The 26,383-nt window shown below is 48.4% G+C and overlaps 1 protein-coding gene and 1 long non-coding RNA gene across 2 annotated transcripts; both read left to right on the top strand.

Moving 5' to 3' along the window:
* Positions 1-492: 492 nt before the first annotated feature.
* LOC115081536 lies at positions 493-9,273 on the top strand. Its single transcript, XR_003853816.1, has 3 exons — positions 493-703; positions 8,724-8,877; positions 9,211-9,273. It is a non-coding gene; the product is annotated as an uncharacterized LOC115081536 (long non-coding RNA).
* Positions 9,274-9,283: 10 nt separating this feature from the next.
* LOC115081534 (oocyte zinc finger protein XlCOF6-like) lies at positions 9,284-26,118 on the top strand. Its single transcript, XM_029585970.1, has 2 exons — positions 9,284-9,337; positions 22,941-26,118. The coding sequence occupies exons 1-2, from the start codon at positions 9,304-9,306 to the stop codon at positions 25,451-25,453; spliced, it is 2,547 nt and encodes an 848-aa protein (XP_029441830.1). The 5' UTR covers positions 9,284-9,303; the 3' UTR covers positions 25,454-26,118.
* Positions 26,119-26,383: the final 265 nt, after the last annotated feature.

The raw sequence follows: 26,383 nt of genomic DNA, 5'->3' as shown, positions 1-26,383 counted from the left end.
CCCAATATTCCTGAGAGTGCAGTCCCAGCTGATCCTGAATCCTGCAGTCTTGTGTGCAGCATCAGCTCCTGCTGTCAGTGTTGGGCGAATGAGGCAAAGGGCAGCAGTCAGAGGGGGCTCTCTCTCACATCCTCTCCTTACCCTCTCCCTGATCCTTCCCAGCCTCCCTCCCTCCTGTGCCTCCTCACCCTGCTCTGTCCCCAGAATCCCTCCCTTTTCCCTCCTCCCCCCTCCTCCTTTCTTTTCCCCTGCTTCCCCTCCCACTGCTCCCCAGTCTCTCTGAAAGGCTGCAGAGTTACCCATTTTGGTTTGTATGAACGGAACTAGACTTGGCTTTATTAATCAGCCAATTGACAAACAACCCACGCCCTAGGACTACATTTCCCACAATTCCCAAAAAACTCTGAGGAAAGCCAGTGCAAGACTACATTTCCCAGCGTCCATCCCAACTAGATGGGCCATAGGGTTTTTTTTCTACCATCAACTTTGTGTTTCTAAAAGTTCCTTATGCAGCGGCTTCAGTTCCCACTTTCTCTTCCTTGGTGATGTCACTTCCTGCTGGAAGGAGGCGGTGCTTCCTGTACAGAACGTGGTGCTGAGTCCGAAAGCTGAAAAGCCTGACCGTGCGGGGAGGGAGCCGGGGCTGGAAATCCTGCTCTGGAGAAGGGGCGGGAGAATGGCTGCAGGGCTTTCTGCTCAGCAGGTAGGAGGGGGCAGGGGATGCAGCCTGGGACTGTTCCCATCCCCCCAGCCTCTCACTGAATCCATTCTTTGGGCTCCTCATTCTCTGCATCCGCTCAGGCTCTTCTTCCTGCTTCTCTCCTCATACAGCAGCAGCTCCTCCTGCTTAAGGAGCCTCTCAGTTTCTGCTTCCTGTGACTTCTTTACCTTCCCCCTCTGCCTCCTCCTCTCACCTTTGCCTTTTTACACTGAGAGTTTGATGCTCCCAAGGGCTTGTCTGGGTAACTTTTTAGTTGCCTTTACAGAACTAGAGATATAAATTTCTCCCCCTACTCTCCTGCAAAACTTTGTTTGGGTTGCTCATAACTCATTATTTGTAGAAAAATTTAGCTGGTGGAGGTGCTCTGGGTAGGATACATTTTAGCTGGAGAGACTTGATATTCAGTGCTACCTGGGTAAAGTTAATCCGTTTGGAGAAATCCTGTCCTGTAGTAACCCAGATAACTCTTCCTGGGTGTAGTTTGTTCTTTATTTTGTTTTTTTGTAGGCCAGAAAGGAGAAAAGTGCATGGGGGTAATAACTTGCTGGTGTAGCGGTTACTACCCTTAACCTGTAAGCCTTTATACTTTATTTATTTAATACATTTTATATACTGACTTTTCATGCAAGCATATCAAATCGGTTTACAGCAGTTAGCAATTAATCATTTAAAATTATTTGCATTTCCAAAGAAGAAAGAAGTAAATACATTATTTCCTAGCGTGTAGCAGATGGACTTAGGACCAATGGGTATAGTGCACTCCTGATAGCAGTTGGAGACGGATCAGATTTCAATCTGACGTCAGCCCTTAGTACATATACCCCTGCAGGAAGTGCAGCTCTCCAGTATTTTCCTCTCCATAGCAGTTAGGGACTGTCTGCACACTCTCATAGCTTGAGAACCAAATTCAGATAAGAAAACTAAATTTACAGGAGAATCCTACCTGAAGACGAGCCCCGCTCTCCTGCGGTGATACCTCAGGTCCCTCCCCCAGTTGAGATTCCCGAGGTGATTTCCGTGGTCCCTTGGAGGTGAGCCTCGGTCCAGTGGCCGAATCGCGGCATGGTCCTAGCCCCCGATCTTCGGGCGCGGCTGAGAGGCAGCAGGTGCACCTTGGAACGCAGCGGTGAAGGTATTTGCTCTCCCCCCCCCCCCCCCGCAGACGGAGACGAAACCAGGAAGCGCCGAAGACAAGGTAAGGTAGAAATCTTCTGCTTGATTCCGGTCTCCAAGGATCGAGGAGGAGCACAGGTCACCAGCCGGGACCTGTGCCACCGGGTTGATCCGCTCTATAACAGGGCCAGGCCCCGGCTATTCCAAGGGTCTACCCACGTGGAGACCATCCGAAGGAGTCACCATATTGCCCGCGTGCTCATCATCGCCATCTTGGGCCTCTTCGCAACGCCGTTCGACCGAGCGCACAAAACCGAGCTAGATTCACAAAGCACATGTGCACATAGGCTTACACGCACTAATCCTTGTGCGCATAAGTTGCACGCACAAGGGCCGGGCGCACAAGAATATTCGCACCCTGTACACATACCGAGCTGTGCGCATATCTACCCAGACGCACAGCTACGCGCATATCTCACGCTCATCTTAGGCACACCGGAGCGCATAAGAATTTACGCGCCGACAGCCATGGCACCCCCAGAAACCCCATTACCGCACCTGCCAGAGGATAAGACAAAGAGAAACCAGTGACCCTTCCCCAGGTTCTCCGGGGCAGAAGTTCACAGTGCTTCAACCCTTACAGGAGCAATTATTAAGCTCCCCGTTCCACAGGCAGGAACCAGTCCTTTCGGAACAAGCACAACAAGAGGAAAACCAGCTCGGGTACAGGCCCCAGCCGCCACAATGAGATTCGGCTGACCCGTCCAAGGAAAGAAGCCATAGGGGGCAGACTAACCCTAAACCGAAGTGATTGGTAACATTGTTACCAGAACCTCGGTATATAAAAAATGAAATAAATAAATTAAATAAATAAATATTCTACCGCAGATGGGTCGAGAGAATTTCGGACAAGTGGGTCCTAGCCATCATTCGGGAGGGGTACTACCTGGATTTTCTACGAACCCCTCCGGACAAGTTCATGGAGTCTCCCTGCCACAACCTCTTCAAGAGGGCGGCAGTGGAAGCTACATTGTCCAGACTAATGGCCCTCGGGGCCATAACCCCAGTACCTCCCCAAGAAATAAATACTGGACATTATTCCATTTATTTTATCGTTCCCAAGAAAGAGGGAACATTCAGACCCATCCTGGACCTCAAGTCGGTCAACCGCCACCTGAGGATTCCCCGCTTCCGCATGGAAACCCTACAATCTGTGATAAGGGCGATATAACCGTGGGAGTTTCTCACATCCCTGGATCTTTTGGAGGCCTACCTACACATCCCAATTCATCAGGAACACCAGCGCTATCTACGTGTCAAAATCCTGGACCATCACTACCAGTTCCGGGCACTACCCTTCGGGTTAGCCACAGCACCCCGGACGTTCACCAAGATCATAATTGTGGTGGCGGCAGCACTGAGGAAGGAAGGAATCCTTGTACACCCTTACCTAGACGATTGGCTGATCAGGGCGAAATCCCCAGAGGAAAGCCGCCAAGCAACCAACAGAGTCAAAACTCTACTGGAGAGCCTAGGATGGGTGCAACACAAATAAAAGCTGTCTGCAACCCTCACAGGTCTCTAGAATACATAGGGATCCGGTTCGACACCAAAGAAGGCAAGGTCAACCGGACTCCCACAAGGAGATCAAAACTGTGGAATCTGTTACAAATCCTGCTGAGCGAACCTCGTCCCAAAGCATGGGATTACCTGCAAGTCCTCGGTCTGATGGCATCCACTCTGGAAGTAGTGACATGTGCGCGAGCTCACATGAGACCCCTGCAGCGCTCACTTCTATCACGTTGGAATCCACAGTCTCAGAACTACACCGTACATCTATCACTCCCGGGCAGAGTCCGGACCCAGCTACAGTGGCGGCTACAGGTCAGCCACCTGAGCTGGGGAACAAACTATCGTCCCTAACCTGGACCCTGCTCACCACAGACACCAGCCTACGAGGATTGGGAGCACATGCGAGGAGTTTACCGCCCAAGTGCAGTGGAATGCAGAAGAGTCTGGATGGAACATCAACCGCCTAGAAGCGAGGGCAGTCAGACTAGCCTGCCTACGATTCGAGCACAGACCCGGAGACAAAGCAGTCAGAGTAATGTCAGACAATGCCACAACAGTGGCCTACATCAACCGGCAGGGGGGAACCAGAAGCCAGCAGGTGTCTCTGGAAATAGACCTCCTAATGGCGTGGGCGGAAGTAAACTTCCAGGCGATCTCAGCCATCCACGTTGCCGGGAAAGACAACATCACGGCAGACTACCTCAGCAGGGAAAGTCTAGACCCAGGAGAATGGAGGCTGTAGTCCGCAGCCTTCCAAATGATAGTGAAATGGTGGGGGACACCGGACATGGACCTTCTGGCAAACAGATCCAACGCCCAAGTACCCAGAGTCTTCAGCCGCAGGTGGGAACTGCAGTCCCAAGGGATCGATGCCCTGGTACAGACCTGGCCACCGGGGACCCTATTATACGCCTTCCCACCGTAGCCCCTATTAGGCGCAATCATTCACAAGATACAGCTACACAGGGGACTAGTTCTTCTGGTGGCTCCGGATTGGCCAAGAAGACCGTGGTACGCAGACATGAGAAGACTGCTGGCAGGGAAACCTCCCCCCTCCCCCTCCCCCCCTCTGCCTCCACACAGGGAACTGCTAAACAAGGTCCGATCCTCCACGAGGACCCAGCTCAATTCTCTCTTATGGTCTGACCATTGAGAGGGCTCGCCTGAGAGAGAGCGGATACTCGGGGGCTGTAATCGACACCCTCCTCCAAGCACGCAAGTTCTCCACATCGTTAACGTACATAAGGATTTGGAGAGTATTTGAAGCCTGGTGCGAAGACCACGACATCAAGCCACACTCATTTAAAGTTCCCGAGATCCTGGAATTCTTACAGAACGGACTACAGAAGGGACTGTCCCTCAATTCCATCAAGGTACAGGTGGCCGCGTTGTCCTGCTACGGCTCCAGGAGCGAGGGCGACAGCATAGCTTTTCACCTGGATGTCACTGTTGAAAGAGAGAATAGTGAACTATCTACAGTCGGGAGAATTGATGGACCAGAGGCAGCATGGATTCACCAGAGGAAGATCCTGTCAGACAAATCTGATTGACTTTTTTGACTGGGTAACCAAGGAATTGGATCAAGGAAGAGCGCTCGATATCATATACTTGGATTTCAGCAAAGCTTTTGATACGGTTCCGCACAGGAGACTGGTGAATAAAACGAGAAGCTTAGGAGTGAGTGCCGAGGTGGTGACCTGGATTGCAAATTGGTTGACGGACAGAAGACAATGTGTGATGGTAAATGGAACCTTCTCTGAAGAGAGAGCGGTTTTAAGTGGTGTACCGCAAGGATCGGTGTTGGGACCGGTCCTGTTCAATATCTTTGTGAGTGACATTGCGGACGGGATGGAAGGTAAGGTTTGTCTTTTTGCGGATGACACTAAGATCTGCAACAGACTGGACATGCCGGAAGGAGTGGAGAGAATGAGACGAGATCTAAGGAAACTGGTAAGAGTGGTCGAAGATATGGCAGCTGAGATTCAGTGCCAAGAAGTGCAAAGTCATGCATATGGGGAGTGGAAATCCGAATGAACTGTATTCGATGGGGGGGGAAAGGCTGATGTGCATGGAGCAGGAGAGGGACCTTGGGGTGATAGTGTCTAATGATATGAAGTCGGCGAAACAATGTGACAAGGCGATAGCTAAAGCCAGAAGAATGCTGGGCGGCATAGAGAGAGGATATCGAGTAAGAAAAGGGGAAGTGTATTATTCCCTTGTACAGGTCCTGGTGAGGCCTCACCTGGAGTACTGTGTTCAGTACTGGAGACCGTATCTTCAAAAGGACAAAGACAAGATGGAGGCGGTACAGAGAAGGGCGACCAGGAAGGTGGAGGATCTTCATCGGATGACGTACGAGGAGAGATTGAAGAATCTAAATATGTACACCCTGGAGGAAGGAGGAGCAGAGGTGATATGATACAGACTTTCAGATACTTGAAAGGTGTTAATGATCAAAAGACAACGACAAACCTTTTCCGTAGGAAAAAAATCAGCAGAACCAGGGGTCACGATTTGAAGCTCCAGGGAGGAAGATTCAGAACCAATGTCAGGAAGTATTTCTTCACGGAGAGGGTGGTGGATGCCTGGAATGCCCTTCCGGAGGATGTGGTGAAGACCAGAACTGTGAAGGACTTCAAAGGGGCGTGGGATAAACACTGTGGATCCATAAAGTCAAGAGGCCACCAATGAAGAGTGGGTGACTCTCCAGAATGATGGCTACTGCCTGGAGACAATACCCTTATTAAATAAACATACACATGCTTACTTGACTCCAACATAGCTCTAAGCTTCAACAGCAAGAGGAAATGTGGAAAAAAAGGATTCACACTCACAAAGAGGGGAGTAGCTGGCTTGTTACGGCGGTTACTACCCCAATCAAATAAGCCTGATACTTCACTTTCAATGCATATACAGCATAGTTCTCTGCTTCAACGGCAGGGGAGAAAAAAAACTGATACTTCACACATCCAGCAGAGCTCTCTGCTTCAACGGCAGGGGAGAAGAAAAGAGGGTTCGCACTCACAAAGCGGGGAGTAGCTGGCTTGTTACGGCGGTTACTACCCCAAACCAAATGTGCCTGATACTTCACTTTCAATGCATATCCAGCATGGCTCTCTGCTTCAACAGCAGGGGAGAAAAAAAGAAAACTGATACTTCACGCATATCGAGCATAGCTCCCTGCTTCAACGGCAGGGGAGAAGAAAAACAACCAATAAGGGCTGTATAACATAGTCTGGGTAAAACAAATAAGCATGGGTGTAGCTTGCTTATTGCGGCGGCTACTACCCCTAACTAATCAAGCTAGATATTTCACTTGGATGCAGCTCCATCACTGCTCTCTACATTAAAGGTGGGGGTGGAAGGGAAATAGAACCAAGAGCTAAGAGAAACAGATAAGTATGAGAGAAAAAATGTGTGAAGCTTGCTGGGCAGACTAGATGGGCCATTTGGTCTTCTTCTGCCGTCATTTCTATGTTTCTATGTGTCATGCTTCCTGAAAGGAGTCAAACACATTCGCCCACCACTAAAGTGGCCGGTGCCTCTGTGGAATCTCAATCTCGTTTTGGATTTCCTAGCGGGAACCGCCTTCAGACCCCTCCGAGGCCTGTCCGTCCGCCTGTTAACCTTAAAGACGGCGTTTTTTCCTGGCAGTTTGTTCTGCCTGCCGCATCTCGGAGCTACAAGCACTGTTCTGCCGTGAGCCGTTCCTTAGGCTCACCCCGGGATCCATCCAGCTACGCACGGTCCCTTCGTTCCTTCCCAAAGTGGTCTCACACTTCCATCTTAACCAGACCATCTCGCTACCATCGGCGGATGACTTTGAAGAGTTCGAAAGAAGCCCGTAGTCTATGCCACCTCAACATCGGCAGACTCCTATCCAGGTATCTGGAAATGTCGGAACCCGTACAAAAAACGGACCATCTTTTCGTCCTTCACAGCGGAAAGAGACAAGGGGAAGCGGCCTCGCAGGCAACCATAGCCCGCTGGATCAAGGAAGTTATCAAGGCGGCCTATGTAGAAGCAGGCAAGACACTGCATCTATAGGTCAAGGCCCATTCTACCAGAGCCCAGGCAGTATCCTAGGCAGAAACTAGAATGCTGTCACCCGCCGAGATCTGCAGGGTGGCGACATGGTCCTCCATCCATACCTTCTCCAGATTCTACCGTCTGGATGTTCAGGCTCGGGAGAACATGGCATTTGCAAGAGCAGTACTAAGTGGGTCACGGGCAGCCTTCCACCCAGTTCGAGAGTAGCTTTTATACATCCCATTGGTCCTGAGTCCATCTGCTACACGCTAGGAAATGGAGAAGTTACTTACCTGATAATTTCGTTTTCCTTAGTGTAGACAGATGGACTCCGCATCCCACCCTTGGCTGCCGTAACGCATGGTCTTTCAATGATTCAGGGGTAAGCCACGTTTTCATTTACCTAGGGCATCCATCCTGCCGGGTGTCGACGCTTTCCGGTTCAGTACACTGGCGGTCTCCAGCTATAGTCAATTCAACCAGTTCAAGTTAATCAAGTTATTCAAGTTATAATGTTTAACCAAGTTATGAAGTTATCCAAGTTAATCAAATTAGTCAGTCACACATATATCCACAATGCTTTTCGAGGAGAATACTGAAGAGCTGCACTTCCTGCAGGGGTATATGTACTAGGGGCTGACGTCAGATTGAAATCTGATCCATCTCCAACTGCTATCAGGAGTACACTATACCCATTGGTCCTGCGTCCATCTGTCTACACTAAGGAAAACGAAAATATCAGGTAAGTAATTTCTTCTTCATTGGACAAGTTCTTGGAGGAGAAGTTCATTACCTGCTATTAATTATGTTGACTTAGAAAATAGCCACTGCTATTACTAGCAACAGTAATATGGAAAAGACTTAGTTTTTGGGTACTTGCCAGGTTCTTGTGGCCTGGATTGGCCACTGTTGGAAACAGGATGCTGGGCTTGATGGACCCTTGTTCTGACCCAGTATGGCATGTTCTTATGAGCAGTTTGTACAGTTTGGCTTTTCTAGAGAATACTTGTAGGCTGATATTTCCTGTTCTCTGTAAGACTCACGTCAGTCATTTCAATAGTTGTCTGTAAACCGAAGTGCTTAGTGATTTTGTCTCTAGAACCTCGGTATATAAAAAATGTTAAATAAATGATGTTGGGACAGGGCTATATGTTCTTGATGTCAGCTTTTACTCTGTCTCCACCTGCTGGTAGAGATGCATAACCCATTTGTGTGGATTGACCTGCCTGAATGTAGATGAAGGAAATTATCAGGTAAGTATTAATTTCTCCTTTCCTTTGCCCTGCAGAGAATGAAACCAAACAGCTGTTTGAGATTTGGGGCACGATCCCTATGTGCCCATGGTTTGCAACACCCCTGAATACAGAATTCGTACATCACAATGGGAGATATGTCACTGCCCAGGACACCAAACTCTTCCTGTCCTGTTCGGATTTAGCACAGTGAGTCCTCCTGATGGAATAGAACCAGATGTTCCTGATGTTCTGGATAATGCTCTTATAGCTTCCTTTTTATTATAATGTGATTTATCCACACAATGACATTTCATATTCTGTGTCTCTGGTATTAGAGAATATTTTTCAGTTTGATTTGAAAACCCTGGGGTCTATGGAGGGAACTGATTCTAGGGACAACAAATCTGGCATTTCCTGGGGAAGAGGGGTCCTGGTATCCTCTTTTCCATGATAAAATGTTAGGGAGAATAAATCAGGCTGAGATCTAATGCACCCTGAGCCCCTCCACGTGTCTCTGAGTGTTTCTGGTTTGTGTTTTAGGTGCCGGTGACGTTTGAGGACATTGCTGTCTCTTTCTCCCAGGAGGAGTGGGGGTATTTAGATGAAGGGCAGAAGGAGCTTTACAGGGAGGTGATGAAGGAGAATTATGAGACCCTCATCTCCCTAGGTAAAATTGCATTATCTGCATGTTTAGCGGACTCTAGGACTGATTTACTGAAGGTCGTTTGTGACTTTCCTCCTGACTCCAGCTCCAGCATTGCTCTGTGTCTGAGCTGGCACCTGAGATTGGTTGTTTGTCTCTTTTCACGTGTACGGCCCCTTGTGAATCAGTCTAGGAATTTATCTCAGATGTGTTACGTGAGGCACCTGCTGGGGAGCATCCACAAAGTTTCTCAAGAGACTTAACTGAGCCCTCAGCAGCAGGCCCAGGACTACTGATCCCACCTGCCCGGTTACAGAACTGAATGGGCCAAATTTTAAAAGCGTTACTGGCACTAAAAGATGAATACGTGGCCGCATGTGAGCGACATGAATTTCAAAAGCTGCTAATTACTTGCTCGTGCTAAAAAAGGGGCGGGGGCCAGCAGTGCAGTGTGTAATCCGGCAGCACTGCTCGTGGCACGCTGTTAGCTGCGTCTATTTCCTGTTTCTCCTGATGAGGTGTAAGTCTGCAGAAATCACTTTTTTAGGACTAACACAATAGGGTGAGGGGTCTTGCTCAACTGGGGGGAGTGCAGGATGAAGAACTACTGGAAGCATCTGGATGACCCGAGAGAGACTGGGCAAGCTGGTAGGCTAATGGGTAAAACTGGGACTGGCTTTAACCTGAGCATGTTTTAAAATCCTTGTTCCCTGTAAGCGTTAAGCCGACAAATTCTTAAGGAAGAATGTGCTTTACATCTGCTCGAGTACATATGCTAGGCTATTTTACATCATACCCACGTACTTGTGCACGAGATTTAAACTCTAGCATATCTTTGCTCACTGGCTCCCACGTGCACGTACAGTCGCTTACATTCTTGTTTTACAATTAGCTGAACATGAACAGCAGTAACAAGAGGCCTGAGCTTGCTTCATGAATGTCATTACCCCATGCACTGATACAATAGGGAGGTTCAGCTTGTCTGCATACTTCTAGCTGTCTCAGGGCCATTTTTCCTTCTCTCCTACCTACGGATCCATTCTCCTTCCTCTTCCTAACACTAACCCTACCCAATCTCATTCCCCACTTCTGTCCATTGAGAACATCAGTTGCCTGTCAGCCTCCCATATTCTTCATATCCTCGGCCATTCTGTCTTCTGCCTTGTCCATTGCTTTACAAAGTTTTCTTCCTCTCATTAAGCCATCACCTTTCACGCTAAGAGAATCTTCCTGTCTTTACTGTCATCACACCGGCCCTTCTCTGGATAACTCAGTCCTGTCCCTCCATGGTAACTCTCTTCCTTTCCCTCCAAGCTTATCCTACCCCCCACTCTCCTCCCTCTTCTCTCCCTCTCAGGTTTTATTTATGGAGTATTCGCTCTGTTTTCAGCAAGCTGCTTATATTCCTGACCTCTTATCTCTCATTCTCTCCATCTCTCGCTTCTGTGTTTTATCCCGCTGTTATTTTTTATATTCTTTTTTTTTTTCAGAATAATTTTTTTTATTGGCAGAAACACAACCAACCTGCCAAGTAAAAAACATAACGTGACAAAAAGCAATCCCACACAATGGGGGAACTACAACAAGAAGGCATATGATATTCCCAGATAACAGTAGCCGCCTAGGCCAGTAGATGCTGCTCTGCCCTTATCTTATTTCTGAATTTACCACCCCTCCCCCCTCCTTCCCACCCTCATACACCACAACCATCCCACTCATACTTCAGTCACACCGGGCCCCCCCCCCTTGCTCAGCCCCTTCCCCCCAGAGACCATATTGTCAATCCAATCATTAGTATACCCACTCTCCCGCAGAACCGGCCTGGACTGAGGCCGGCAACAATTAGACACATTGAGTCCAACAAGCACCATACAGTTTGTCAATCTTTCGATGGCCTTTCAAAAAATCCAAACGTTCCATCTGCAAAACCAAGGCCATACGCTGGAACCACTCGACTGAAGTGGGGGCCGTCACGGGTTTCCGCCCATCCGGACAGTATGGTGCGGCATGCCAGCATGGCCGCAATGCCGTCCAAAGCGGTTCTTTTCATCGGCTGACCTCGGCAGTGCAGGGCTTGTGGGCTAGAGAGGAAGAAACTTCCCCGTGATAGGCGGCGGCCGCTCCAGTGCACGTAGAAATCACGCCACCACCGTGGCCCAAAAAGAGTGGAGAGTAGGGCAAGAATACAGTCTAATGCACCAAAGTGCCCTCCTCTTGGCCACATTTAATACAAAGAGGAGAATCAGTACTCCCCATCTTGAAGCGTCGCACATCGTCACAGTTTATTCCGCTCAAGTATGCGAAACTGTACTTCGCGCAGTCCAATGTCCGGTAGCTGTCGGTGTACCGCTGCAAAACAGTTCACCAAATATTGCACGGTAATGGTTCTCCAAATGTAGCAGTCCATTTACCGCCAGCACATCCAATCGCGGGTTGAGACGCAGCGATCTGCCAAGCGTAGCCCAACCCGTTATGGTATTGGCAAGGTTAGCCATGTCAAATATCTTGTTAGCATAGGAGCATTCCAAGCTCACCCTGTCCGATGTCCAGTGAAGGAGGGTCAAATAGTGCCTGGTTTGCAGATACGCAAAAAACTGATGAGTCGGTAGGCGATATGTGCGAGCCAAAGTAGCAAAGTCCAACAGTGTATGAGTGTCAGTGTCATAGAAATGAAAGGCAAACATCGCTCCATTAGACGCCCACTTATGAAACAAAGCCCCACAGTCCCGTCCCGGCAGAAATCCCACATTGCCAGTCAGGGGCAATAGTAGGGAAGCCACCCCAACCAAACCCCGCTGCCCCCGTAACCACCGCCAGGCCGCAATGCAAGGAGATAGCAAAACTCTAGGGTATGCAAGCCTGCGACGCTCCGTGGCACTGGACTGGATGAGACTCAGGGGCGACCAAGGGGCAGCCATACCAGATATAAGCCCCTGTGCACAGAATTTATAGTCCCCCCCGTAAGCCCATTCCCCTATGAAGCGCAGCTGGCATGCAGCGTTGTACAAACGAAATCAGGCAGGCCACATCCCCCTTGATCTCGTGAGTAAGTCATAGTCAAATAACTAAGACGGGCTTTCCGTCCCCTCCAAAGAAAGTGCTGAATGGCCGCATACAACCCTTTTAAGTCCTTATCCCGCAACCAACAGGGAACCATAGACAGGACATATAATATCTTAGGGGGCAATGATCATTTGATGAGAGCGCAGCGACCAAATAGGGACAAGGGAAGCAGGGCCCAAGCCTCCAGCTGTGAGCGTATCCGCTCCAAGAGGCTAGTAACATTCAACTCATACAAATGCCTTAAATCCCTTGGAATCCAAATACCTAAATATTTCAGCCTATCTGGCGCCATCGGAATGGAAAAGAGCCCACCCAGGAAGATTGCAGCTGGGGATTCAAGGCCAATGCCTCCGACTTCCCAAAATTAAAATGCAGACCCGCCCCCGCCGAAATTGGTCAAATAGATTAATAATGACGGGAACACTGGTTTGTGGCTTGCCAACGAAAAGCAAAATATCATCAGCAAAGAGAGCGGTATGAAGGGACTGTTGGCCCACACGCAGTCCCCAAATCTGAGGCTCCTCCCTCAACCGAATGGCCAATGGTTCCAGAGCTAAAACAAAAAGCAAGGGGGCACCCCTGCCGGACTCCACAATGCAAATCAAACGGGGAGGACACTGCCCCCATTCAATAAAATAGTAGCACTGGGGTTGCTATAAAGAACCTCCGCCCACTGTACAAAAGCCCCCTCAAAGCCATACTGGCGCAGCACCCAAAGAGAAAGTCCCATGACAATGAGTCGAAGGCCTTCTCCGCGTCAAGACTCAGAACAACCGCGTCAGCCCCAGCAGAATAACTGAGAGGCCATCAGGCGGCGCACATTCCGAACCCCGTGTCGACCCCGGACAAAACCAGTTTGATCGTCCTGAACGAGTTTAGGAAGAATCACATTAAGTCTAGCAGCCAGAATAGCTGCGAAGAGCTTAATATCTACATTTATCAAGGAGATGGGTCTATAGGACCCTACCTCCTCCGGGTCCTTACCTGTTTTGGAAGAACAACTATAACCGAGTGATTGAGCGCAGGGGAGAGGGCCCCCTCCTCCAACAGTGCATTATAGAAAGCCACTAGTGGTGAAAGCAATTGGAATTTTAAGATTTATAAAACTCGGAGCCGAACCCATCCGATCCCGCTGCCTTGCCCAACTGAAGAGAGTGGATAACCCGATGCACCTCCTGGTCCGTAATGGGAGTATTGAGAGCATTCAACTGATCGAGAGTCACCCTCAGCCATTCGATCGGTTGGAACAGAGCCTCCCGAACCAGCGGATCGCTGCAACGCTCCGCATACAATTGTCGATAGTATTCGAGAAACCTAGCCTCAATATCCCCAGAGGACGTTCGACGTACGCCCCGGCTTGTCTTTTTTTTTTTTTAATTTATAATTTTTATTGCCATGACGAAACTACAAAACAATGTGGAAACAGGAAGTACAAGAACAAGGAGTACATGGCATGTTTACAATGATACAATGGGCACCCTCCCCCCCTCCCCCCCCTCCCCCCCATCATGCTACTCAAACTTGTGTGAGAAAATATAGAAGTCCAATATAGAAGTCCAAGAAATCAGGCTTGCATTGAATATGAAGAGGCTGTCGGCAGATGCCCGGCATTACTGCGTGCATCCGTGCAGTCAGGAAGGATAGGAAAGTGGGTGGCAGCGGGATCGCCCTCCACGAAATATAGGGATTCCATATGTGATAGAATTTAGCGAGACGGTGGCATTTAAATGCAGTCAAGCGATATAGAGTACACGTCTTGTCCAAACGTGACAGTATCTCAGTGGGCGTAGGCGGATGAGCCCTCTTCCAGGAGAATGCAATTTCCATAGCAGTTGACGTGCATACCAGCTGGATAATGTCTGCGCCGGAGGTGGAAGATCCCCGTCTGGAAGATGAAGAAGGGCCTGAGCGGGTTGGAGAGCGATCGTCCGGCCCAGGATCTCAGAAACCATGTGCGAAACATAGGACCACACTTTCTGTATCAGAGCACAGTCCCACCACATGTGATAGAAAGTGCCTAGATGGCGGCAATTACGCCAGCAGTTGGGGTCGTGACTAGATGAGAAGCGGTGGAGACGCAGCGGGGTATAATGCCACCTATATAATAACTTGTAGTTAGCTTCTGATATCCGAGCAGAGACTAGGCCTCGTGACATGCGAAGGAAGACAATGTCCCATTCCTCATCAGATAAGGATCTGCCCAGATCCGCTTCCCATGCTCGCAGGTGCGCTGGTTTGGCCGTAGGGCGGGACGCCAGTAGCTTGTAGAGTTTAGAAACCAGACCCCTGATTAGCTGGGTAGAGGAGCAGTATCCTTCAAAAAGGGAGCGCCGTGTCGACAAGATCCCTGGGATTGTAAATGAAGTAGAAAGTGGCGCACTTGCATATAGGGTAAGAATTCAGCACTGGAGAAGTGAAAAGTGTCCTGCAGTTGAGTAAAGGAACAGATTGCTCCTTGGTGGAGTACGTGGGAAATTGTGGAGATGCCTCTCGTCTTCCAAGTTGAATATGCGTGACGGGGAAGGCCCGGTGGAAAGAGCGTATTATGGAAGAGGGAGCTCTGTAAAAAGTAGAGATCCGAGCCCACCAACTGGCATTTCCACTGGCGCCATACGTTGAGAGTGTGGCGGGCGCAGAGGGTAAGAGTCAGTGGCGACCTCCAGGTGTTATTGGGTTGCCAAATCAGCGCCGACAACGGCATAGGAGATAGCCAAGCTTGCTCAAGTTGAAACCCAGGGCTTGCCGTCGAGTGGGCGATGCCAGTCGATAAGAGGTCGTAGTTGGGCAGCCCCGTAGTACCAGAGTAGATTGGGGAGAGCTAAACCACCCTGCGCTTTGGACTGGTACAGAACCATTCGTGCCACGCGAGGGGGTCTGCTCCTCACAAAAACCGTAGCAGCTTCCGTTGCCAGGTTTTCAGAATGTCCGGGCGGATCGGTATAGGTAATGTTTGGAAGAGATACAGGAAACGAGGTAGAACATTCATTTTGAGGGTGGCAATCCGCCCCAGCCATGTCAAGGGTTTGAGAGTTCCAGCGGATAAAATCCTGATCAAGCTTTTGGATAAGGGGAGAATAATTAAGCTGAAATAAATTAGAGAGGTCTCGACCAATATTCACACCTAAATATTTCAATTTAGCAGTAGCCCATTTAAATGGATGGAGAGTTTGGAGAGTCTGAGCCAAATCCGGAGAGCAAGAAATGTTGAGAATTTCAGACTTATCCCAGTTTATCTTGAAACCAGAGACAATGCTGAAACAGGCCAGTTCGTCTTCAATTTCCTTTAAGGATTGCAGAGGATCACTGACGGTAAACATGATGTCGTCAGCAAATAGTGACAATTTATATTGAATGAGAATTTAAGGAGTACCCTTGGACCCGGGGGTTATGTCTAATACGTATGGCCATGGGTTCGAGAAATATGGCAAACAGCAAGGGTGAAAGGGGACACCCCTGTCTGGTACCTCTCTGAACTAAGAAGGGATCTGAATAAGTACCATTGATTTTTAGACAGGCCGAGGGGGAGGAATAGAGAGCCTGAATCCAATTAAAGAAAAAAGGACCAAAGCCCATGCGAGTGAGGGTCCCAAACAGGAAAGGCCAATGGACCATGTCGAACGCCTTTTCGGCATCAATAGCTAAAAGAACATGAGCCTGGTCCTGTTTGGAGACGCCCCAAAGAATATCTATAATCTTGCGTACATTGTCGCAGGCCATCCGTCCAGGTATAAAGCCGGCTTGGTCCGGATGAATGATCTGGCCAATAAAACCATTCATGCGGTCGGCGAGAATTTTGGCTAATAGCTTGAGATCTAAATTGATCAGGGAGATGGGTCTGTATGAGGCACATAAGGTGGGATCTCGGCCCGGTTTCGCAATAATGGAAATACCAGCCTTGTTGGATTCAGGTAGTAGGGCTCCCCCTTCACGAAGGTGGTTAAATGGTTCTGAAGGTGTGTGACCACCGCCGGACCATAAAGTTTGTAAAATTTAGCCGTGAGGCCGTCGGGGCCCGGAGCCTTTCCCACCGTGAGATGTTTGATAGCCTGGAGGATTTCAGGACTCGTAATTGGAGCATTAAGAAAGTCCCGCATAGCCGGGGTCAGGGAGGGGAGATCAATAGATTGCAAGTATTGTTCGATATCTGCACTCCGGATTTGAGTTTCAGCTGCATATAATTTTTATAAAAATTAAGAAATTGGGCCGTGATATTTTTATTGGTAGTTTGCAAATGGCCCTGAGCATCCTTAATCTTAAGAATGTGATTTTGACAAGAGACTTTCTTTAGCTGGTGTGCTAACAATTTCCCAGCTTTGTTGCCCCCCTCAAAGTAACGTTGGCGAGTAATATTCATGGCGTGTGCTATACGGTCGACCTCTAGCCTATGCAGATCCTCCGGGCTTTAGTGAGCTGAGCAAAAATCCTAGGAGAACCCTCACTGACATGGCGGGCAGTCAGTACAGCGATTCGGTCCCGAAGGGTGGAGCAGGCCACTTCTCTCTGCTTCCTGAGATAAGAGGTTCGGGAAATAAAGTGACCTCTGATGAAGGCTTTAAAGCTTTCCCAGAGGAGAACTGGGGATTGCACCGCGTGTGTATTGTCCTGGAAATAATCCAGAATAGTCTGTGTGGAGGACTGTATATATAGAGGGTCTTGTAGGATGGAGTCGTTTAATCTCCAAAAACGGGTGCCGTGATCGTCTCCCTGTAGTCTGAAAGTTAGACGTATGGGAGCATGGTCCAACCAGGAAATAATGCCCAGGTCAGTGTGTGTAACCGCATGATATAAGGATTTATCCAGGAGGATATGGTCAATACGGGAGTATGAGTCATGGGCTGGAGAATAGAAGGAGTAAGAACGAGAATGAGGGTACGTCACCCTCCAAGGGTCAATCAGTTCATGAGCCTCCATCAAATCTTTAAGAGCTCTGATATGAATCGGAGACGTGTGAGAGTGGCCTTAGAGTTGTCTAGGGATGGGGATATAGTAACATTAAAGTCGCCTGCTAACACCAAGTGACCCACTGTATGTTGAATGAGTAAGGGGCATATGGTTTGGAAAAAAGTAGCCTGCTCCCGTGGTGGTGCATAGATGTTAACCAATGTAAAATCACAATCATGAATAGTAATACGTAACAATAGGTAGCGACCCCCAGGATCCTTAAGACAGAATTTACATTCGAATACAATATGAGAAGCAAATAATATGCCAACGCCAGTATATTTAGCATTTTTAGATGCCGGGGAATAGTAATTGATGGTTAAATTGGTGGGACTTCATAAGGGATTCATATCGGGTCTTGAGGTGAGTCTCCTGTATAAAGACAACATCAGGTTTAGAAGAAGCTAATTCTCTGAAGAGCAGGGCTCGTTTTTGAGGCGAGTTCAAACCTTTTGTATTTACGGAGAGAAGGTTTAGATTCGCCATAATCAGAGATAAGAGGAACATAGCGCAGACTGTAGGCGCTCAAAATAAGAAGGCTGAAATGGAATACCATCAATGGTAACCCCCGCCAATACATAGAACAACACAATAAATGAGCACGGGCAGCTGAGGCTGTGTAGCAAGCGTAGCAATAAAACATATATAGTGAACACAAACAGCAAGCAATACCTGACATGAGACTGCACAATAAAGACATTTTGAGTAGCATGAGACCCCTGAGACTAAAAAGGGTCCTCAAAACAGAGCAATCACCTGCCTTAACCTCCATGCAGGCGCTAAACACCCCCTGTGTGGGGGGGGGATAACGACACAACCAGATTCTAAAAATAAAAAATAAAAACAAAAAAAAAAATGGTGGAGAGGAGTAACACCCTCTCCCGCTTCCGCTATTATAGCGGGACTCATAAGGTAAAACCAGAAATTAGCAGAATCAACACACCCATACAAACATGAAAAGATTGATGTGTGGACCCAGTATTACGCTGTTGGTAGAAAAAATACAGCTATGAAAAAGCGCAAAAGGAGAGCACTGAGGAACTGATAGCTTTAGATGATCCTACAGCATGCTCAGCAAAACGACTCTTTAGAAAGAGGCAGGAGCTTCAGGTTGGATCACGGCGGGAGAGGGAACTCCCAGAGTGGCGACGGAGCCTACTATTGCGTTTTCCCACTCTCTGCCATGCTGGGACTGACAGCCGAGAAGAGCGATCTCCAGATGGCTTGGGCATGGTTGAAGAAGCGGCGAACCCACAGGAGGAAAGGTGGGGTACGGCTTCAGACGGATAAATATATTTATGAGTTGAGCCTTCCATATTGTATGACAAGCCGAAGGGGTGCAGCCATCGGTATTTTATGTTTTTGCTGCGTAGGAAGGTGGTGATTTCACGAAAAGACTGCCGGCTTTGCAGAGTGGCGGCGGAGAGGTCCGGGAAATAAGGATGTCGTGGGTCTCCCAAGCCCGTGCGTTACGCGCCCGGGCCGCCTGCGCTACTTGTTCCTTGATATTGAAATCTGCAAAAGAGACAATGATGTCTCGGCTGCGATTTGGTTGCGGAGCTCTCAGGGCTCTGTGCGCCCGATCAAGTCGTATGTCTGAAGGAACGTAGTCGTCCGAGCGGTTTGACTCCCTTAATACATGAGAGCAGAATTTAATTATTAATTCCGTGCAGTTCTCGGGCCCCTCGGCCTCAGGAAATCCTCGGAATCGAAGATTATTGCGCCGCATGCGGTTTTCTAAGTCCGCTATCTTGGTAGTGAGGGCCTGGGTTTCGGAGCTCAAGGCAGCACAAGATTGTTTGTTGGCAGCGGTTATCTCGGCCTGGCCCTCCATGCGAGTGTCCATTTCATCCACCCTGCGCCCAAGGCCCGTAAGATCTTCTCTCATCTCCTCCATCCGTTCATACAGTTCCTTACGATAAGTTTTAATATCGGCACGGAGGAGGGAGAACCATTCGCGGAATTCCGCACGAGTGGGGTGAGTCGAGTCAAGAGCAGGCAGCGGCTCGCCGGAACTGCCGGCTAAGTCCGAGTCGGGAGAGCTCGGATCAGCGCCATCTTGATCCCCTACCTCGCGGTCAGGCATATCTGAGAAGGCCCGGGCTCCTTCTTTCGAAAAGGAGAAGCGCTGGAGGTCAATATTTTTCTTTTTGGCCGTCATGCTGGTTGTTAACGCCGCCAAAGCAGTACAATTAAAGCGCGTGCTGCCTCGGATGGGTGCGGATTCCGCTGCTTTTAGCGGGAGATAGTGGGAGCTCCCAAATTATGCGTCCATCTTGGTATGTGACGTCAGCGCCCCCCCCCCCCGCCCCGGCTGTCTTTAATACTGACAATGGCCTTCCTCTGGCCCCTAGGTCGAGCCAAGTGGGCCAACAACCGACCGGCCCGATTGCCATATTTATAAAGTTGGTATTGATAGTATTTGAGTGATTTAGACGCCCTTTGATGGAGCAAAGAATTGAGCGTGGCTCGCGCCTGGTCAACTTGACCCTTAGCGTCCGGGGTCATATCAACCACGTGACGCTGTTGTGCCGTTTTAAGGACCTGAGTAAGACGGACTATTTCAGCGTTCCGTTGACGGTTCGTCTTGGCCACGTACGCAATGATTTCCCCACGCATCACCGCTTTCCCTGCCTCCCACAAGGTAGCCGCGGTAATATCCGGTGTAGAATTATGTGTGACATACTCCTTCCAACACCCTTGTAAGTGGTCCCGAAACTTCTCATCATGGTACAAGTCAGGGCGCATACGCCATGAGAATAGGGGCCTCTCTCCCATATCACTCCGCAGCAAGACAGACACTGGGGCATGATCAGAGATTGATCGTACACTGATGGACGCCTCCTCCACCCTGGCAAACCACTTATCGGACACCAGCAAGTAGTCCAAGCGGGAGTAAACCTGATGTGGGTTAGAATAGAATGTAAAATCAAGTTCACCAGGGTGAAGAACCCGCCACACATCTAACAGCTGAAGTTCGTCGCACAAAAATTGAACTCCCAATGAGCAGCCACGGGCTTCGGCCGGTTTGGGCGGCTTTCTATCCAGGAGATTATCCGCTACAACATTAAGGTCACCTCCAACCACCAACACATGATCCAAAAACTCAGTAAGCAAGCCCGCCAGGGACGAAAAAAATTCCTGAGAAAAACATTGGGCCCATAAACATTACAAAAGGCTATCTTTTGGTGACCTAAAACCCCAGCTGCAATCACGTAGCGCCCCTCTTTATCATGACAAGTTCTAATGAGGCGAAAGGGCAGGTGCTTATGGATAAGGATGGCCACTCCCCTCTTACGAGAGGTGTAAGATGAATATATGCATTGACCCACCCACTACAGTTTGAGTTTAAGGTGTTCCGCATCATTCAAATGTGTTTCCTGAAGGAAAACGACTTGTGAATGCATGCGACTAAACATAGTTAATAACTTTTTCCGCTTAACCGGGGAGTGTATACCATCTACGTTCATGGTGGTAACTCTAACCTTCGCCATGGCGTGCTATGACCCGCACAAAGTTTATGTGAGCCCAACATGTGGGCTCTAGTAGCATACACCACCTCCCCCCATGGCCCCCCAGCCTAGACCACAAGGAGATATGAAAACCAACAAGAAAGTTGTGACACCCTGGTCCCTGGACCCGTCCCTCCCAACCCCCTACCTCCCCACCCCTCCTATCCACCCCCCCCCCACAGTGTCTCACCCCGAACCCACATGCACACCCACATACACACCCCCACGCATACCCAGAACCGCTCAAGGAGGTACAGAGGTATCTCACCCGCCAACTCCAGTGGGACAAGAATACCCCCCTCCGTCCCGCCCCCAGCCCCACGATGCCCCCATCCAACGTATAAAGTAAACAAGTTCAATGCAACAGAACACACTCTCAAACACCAAGTCAATTGAAACAAGTCCATGAGCCGAGTATCATCCATGGGTACTCAGGTCCCCAGCAAAGAAAAAAAAGGAGAATTTTTTGTTTTGTAAGCCCTGCCATGAAGTGAAATAAAAAGGAGAAAAACAAAAAGACTGGTGCACGGCGGAATAGAGCCAGTGATGATAGTCACTCCAACTGTAAGAGCCAGTCCATATTAACTTCAACCCCCCCTCCACGGAGTGGGGGCCAGCCAGCACACAACCGCAACGGTTGAAAAAGGATGTAGCTTGAATCCTGTGTGATCCCTAGCCCGCTCATTCCCCTGCTGCCCTAGGTAGGCCAGCGATGAATCCATCGGCTTCCTCCTTGGTGTTAAAAAAGAGGACTTTGTTATTATGATACACACGGAGTTTAGCAGGCTACAGCAGTCCAAATTTTATGCCCCTCTTATAGAGCTCCGAGCAAGCCAGCGTCATCAGTTTCCTTTTCGAAGCAGTAGATGCTGAAAAGTCATTGAATAGTAAAATCCTGTGACTGTTATATTCCACAAGATCCTTTTGCTTGAAGGCTTGCAGCATTTTGGTCTTGTGATCCCAATTCAAGATCTTTGCCATCACCGGCCGGGGTCCCGCAAGGGCCCGACCCGGTGGACCCGCTCACATTTCAGCTCCCCTGGAGGCAAGTTCAGGCCTATTTGGGCAGGGAGCCAGTTCTCAACCCAGTCCAGGAGCGCGGTATCCTTTACCGCCTCCGGAAGCCCCACAATCTTAAGATTATTGCGACGCCCACGATCTTCCAGATCCTTCTACCTTATCTAGCAGCTCTCTTTGTTGTGTGCGCAGCTCAGCCACGTGGCGCTCGGCCACCGCCATCCGATCTCCATGATCGGAGAGAATTTGTTCCGCCTCATCAAGGCGCTTAGACTGGCCCTCCACAGCCGCCTTGAGGTCCTCCATCGTGGATTGGATACGTATCAACCGGGCATCCAGAGCCGCAGTCACACTTTGGGAGATCTACATCAGTGCATCTTCCGACACCGCTTCCAAAACTTTCGCGCCCGAGGGGGGGGGAAGGGGCCGCCGCCATCTTGGGACAGCAAGGTCGTCGCACCGCAGCCTTGCGGAGGTTTCTCTGCCGCATCCCCCGCGCCTCCCACTCCGGTCAGGCCCGCTGCAGTCGTCCCAGGTAAGCTGGCGAAAGAATTTGGGGGCGTTCCGCCGCGATTTTTGGGGGCTTTTTCGCCGAGGCAGGGAGCGGGACTCCGGAGCTCAAAACCCGTGCTGCCGGCACCTCTACGTCATCGCCGGAAGTCCTATTTTTTATATTCTGTTACAGTTTTCATCTCCAACGCTTCCATGAGGTAATTCCAGGCATCCACCACATTTTCTATGAACAAAAAATATCTCCCCCCTTGGAACTTTATAACATGACCTTTGCTCTATAAATTATTTTCCATTCAAAAGAAGTTTACTTCTTGAGCGTTATTACCTTTCAGGTATGTAAGTGTCTCTATCATATTTCCCCCTTTCTCCTCTCCTCTAGGTTATACATATTTAGGAGCTCATCTCATAAGGCTTTTGGTGCAAACCTCATTGTTAGATGTTTTTCATGGTCACCAGTGGTTGGTCAAAAATGTGCAGCTCTATCACTGTGCGACACTGCCAGAGCAGTGATTATAGGATCAGAAACCCAGATCCACTTGCATGGTCACTAATGCATGATTAATGTCTTCTTCTATCAACAGCAACTGATGAGGTCACACAGCACATAAAGGAGGAGAATCGAGAAGAATATCCTATGGAAGAAGGACTGATCCCAAGAGCATCAGGAACTGTCTTTGAAAATGTTTCACAGGGGACAGAGAGGAGAAACACAAGGATTAGTCAGCAGGAGTCAGAGAAGCAGAGAGACCCTGAAGGAGACTTACAGGATGGTGTCACTGTATGTGAGATGGAGGTCAAAGTCATCCCTGAGCACCAGAGACATGTGAGCACAGAGAGCCCCTTCCAGAGCAATAACAGTGATCAAAATACTTCTGACCTTCACCAGAGGGAGGGGAAAGGGAAGAAATCCTTTCTGTGTGACTCCTGTGGTAAAAGCTTTGGTAAGGAATCGCATTTACTATTGCACCAGAAATCCCACCCCCTCCAAACACTATTTCTTTGTAACAAATGTGGCAAAACCTTCAGGCAGAAGAAAAATCTAAAAGTGCACCTAAACATACATAAACCAGAGCACCCCTTACCCTGCAGTAAAAGGAGGAAAAGTTTAATTAGTAAGTATAAACTAAAATTACAACACACAATCCACACCGGAGCACGACCACTCTCATGCAGTAAAGGTGGAAAATATTTTTTAAGAAACAAAAACTTCACCCATCGCCAGCAACTCCACACTCAAAACAAACCGTTTACCTGCATGGAGTGTGGGAAAACCTTTACTCAAAAGAGTATGCTAATGTTGCACCACCGCATCCATACAGGTGAAAGACCATTCTCATGTAGTGAATGTAATAAAAGATTCACGGTGAAGGGCACCCTCACAAGTCACATGAGAAGCCACACCGGTGAGGGACTATTCTCATGTAGTGAATGTAATAAAAGCTTCCCTGTGAAGAGTGCCCTCACAAGTCACATGAGAATCCACACAGGGGAGCGACCATTCTCATGTACTGAATGTAATAAAAGATTCACTTTGAAGGGTGACCTCACAAAACACATGAGAGTTCACACAGGGGAGCGACCATTCTCATGTACTGAATGTAATAAAAGCTTCCCTGTGAAGAGTGCCCTCACAAGTCACATGAGAATACACACAGGGGAGCGACCATTCTCATGTACTGAATGTAATAAAAGCTTCCCTGTGAAGAGTGCCCTCCCACGTCACATGAGAATCCACACAGGTGAGCAACCATTCTCATGTACTGAATGTAATAAAAGATTCAGTGTGAAGAGTGCCCTCACAAAACACATAAGAATCCACACAGGGGAGCGACCATTCTCATGTACTGAATGTAATAAAAGATTCATTGAGAAGGGTGCCCTCAAAAGTCACATGAGAATCCACACAGGTGAGCGACCATTCTCATGTACTGAATGTAATAAAAGATTCATTTTGAAGAGTGACCTCACAGGTCACATGAGAGTTCACACAGGGGAGCAACCATTCTCATGTACTGAATGTAATAAAAGATTCACTTTGAAGAGTGGCCTCACAGGTCACATGAGAATCCACACAGGGGAGCAACCATTCTCATGTACTGAATGTAATAAAAGATTCAGTGTGAAGAGTAATCTCACAAGTCACATGAGAATCCACACAGGTGAGCAACCATTCTCATGTACTGAATGTAATAAAAGCTTCCATGTGAAGAGTGCCCTCACCGGTCACATGAGAATCCACACAGGTGAGCGACCATTCTCATGTACTGAATGTAATAAAAGATTCAGTGTGAAGAGTACCCTCACAAGTCACATGAGAATCCACACAGGTGAGCAACCATTCTCATGTACTGAATGTAATAAAAGATTCATTGAGAAGAGTGCCCTCACAAGTCACATGAGAATCCACACAGGGGAGCGACCATTCTCATGTACTGAATGTAATAAAAGATTCACTTTGAAGGGTGACCTCACAAAACACATGAGAGTTCACACAGGGGAGCGACCATTCTCATGTACTGAATGTAATAAAAGATTCACTTTGAAGGGTGCCCTCACAAGACACATGAGAATCCACACAGGTGAGCAACCATTCTCATGTACTGAATGTAATAAAAGATTCATTGAGAAGAGTACCCTCACAGGTCACATGAGAATCCACACAGGTGAGCAACCATTCTCATGTACTGAATGTAATAAAAGATTCATTGAGAAGAGTGCCCTCACAAGTCACATGAGAATCCACACAGGGGAGCGACCATTCTCATGTACTGAATGTAATAAAAGATTCACTTTGAAGGGTGACCTCACAAAACACATGAGAGTTCACACAGGGGAGCGACCATTCTCATGTACTGAATGTAATAAAAGATTCACTTTGAAGGGTGCCCTCACAAGACACATGAGAATCCACACAGGTGAGCAACCATTCTCATGTACTGAATGTAATAAAAGATTCATTGAGAAGAGTGCCCTCACAGGTCACATGAGAATCCACACAGGGGAGCAACCATTCTCATGTACTGAATGTAATAAAAGATTCAGTGTGAAGAATACCCTCAAACATCACATGAGAATCCACAAGGGAGAGAAATGACTGCAGAAAAATACCAAACGGCCCATCCACTCTTCCTAGCAAGCTCTCACACTTATTTTCCCATACTTATCTGTTTCACCGATTGCCATATTCAGGGCCCTTGTTGGTAACTGCTTGATTCCAATTTCCTGCCACTCCCTTTGCCATTGATGCAGAGAGTAATGTTGGAATTGCATCAGTACCATTGATGCAGAGAGTAATGGTGGATTTGCCTCAGTACCGTTAATTCAGAGAGTAATGTTGGAGTTGCAAACTATGTAATATATGTCCGGCGACGCTATCAGGCCTTCCCCCCTTCCCTCCCAGTTTATTAAGGAGCGAAGTGGGAGAGAATTCCCTATCCCCCTACCTACACTTCTTCCCTCTACCCGTCTCCTCTCCCCCCCACCCCTAAACCTAATCTACCTTTCCCTAAATTTTATTTTATTACTTCCTGCTCTTCCAGGGCACAGGAGAGGCCATTGTCTTGTACTGAGTGTGAGTAAAGCTTCATTAGTAACTATATACTAATCTCACACCAGAAAATCCACACAGGAGAGAGACCATTGTCTTGTACTGAGTGTGAGAAAACCTTCATTAGTAAATATATACTAATCTCACACCAGAAAATCCACACTGGAGAGAGACCACTGTCTTGTACCGAGTGTGATAAAACCTTCATTAATAACTATATACTAATCTCCCACCAGAAAATCCACACAGGAGAGAGACCACTGTCTTGTACCGAGTATGATAAAACCTTCATTAGTAACTATATACTAATCTCCCACCAGAATATCCATACAGGAGAGAGATCATTCTCATGTACTGAATGTGGAAAATGTACATTAGGGAGTCTGAGCTCTCACGACACCAGAAAGTCCACACTGGAGTCCTGAGTGGAGGAAAACCTTCCTTGCTAAGTTTACATTAATCTTGCACAGGAAAGTT

This window comes from Rhinatrema bivittatum, unplaced genomic scaffold, assembly GCF_901001135.1.
Source record: "Rhinatrema bivittatum unplaced genomic scaffold, aRhiBiv1.1, whole genome shotgun sequence".
Lineage (NCBI taxonomy): Eukaryota > Metazoa > Chordata > Amphibia > Gymnophiona > Rhinatrematidae > Rhinatrema > Rhinatrema bivittatum.
This window is presented reverse-complemented; position numbering and strand designations above follow the sequence as displayed.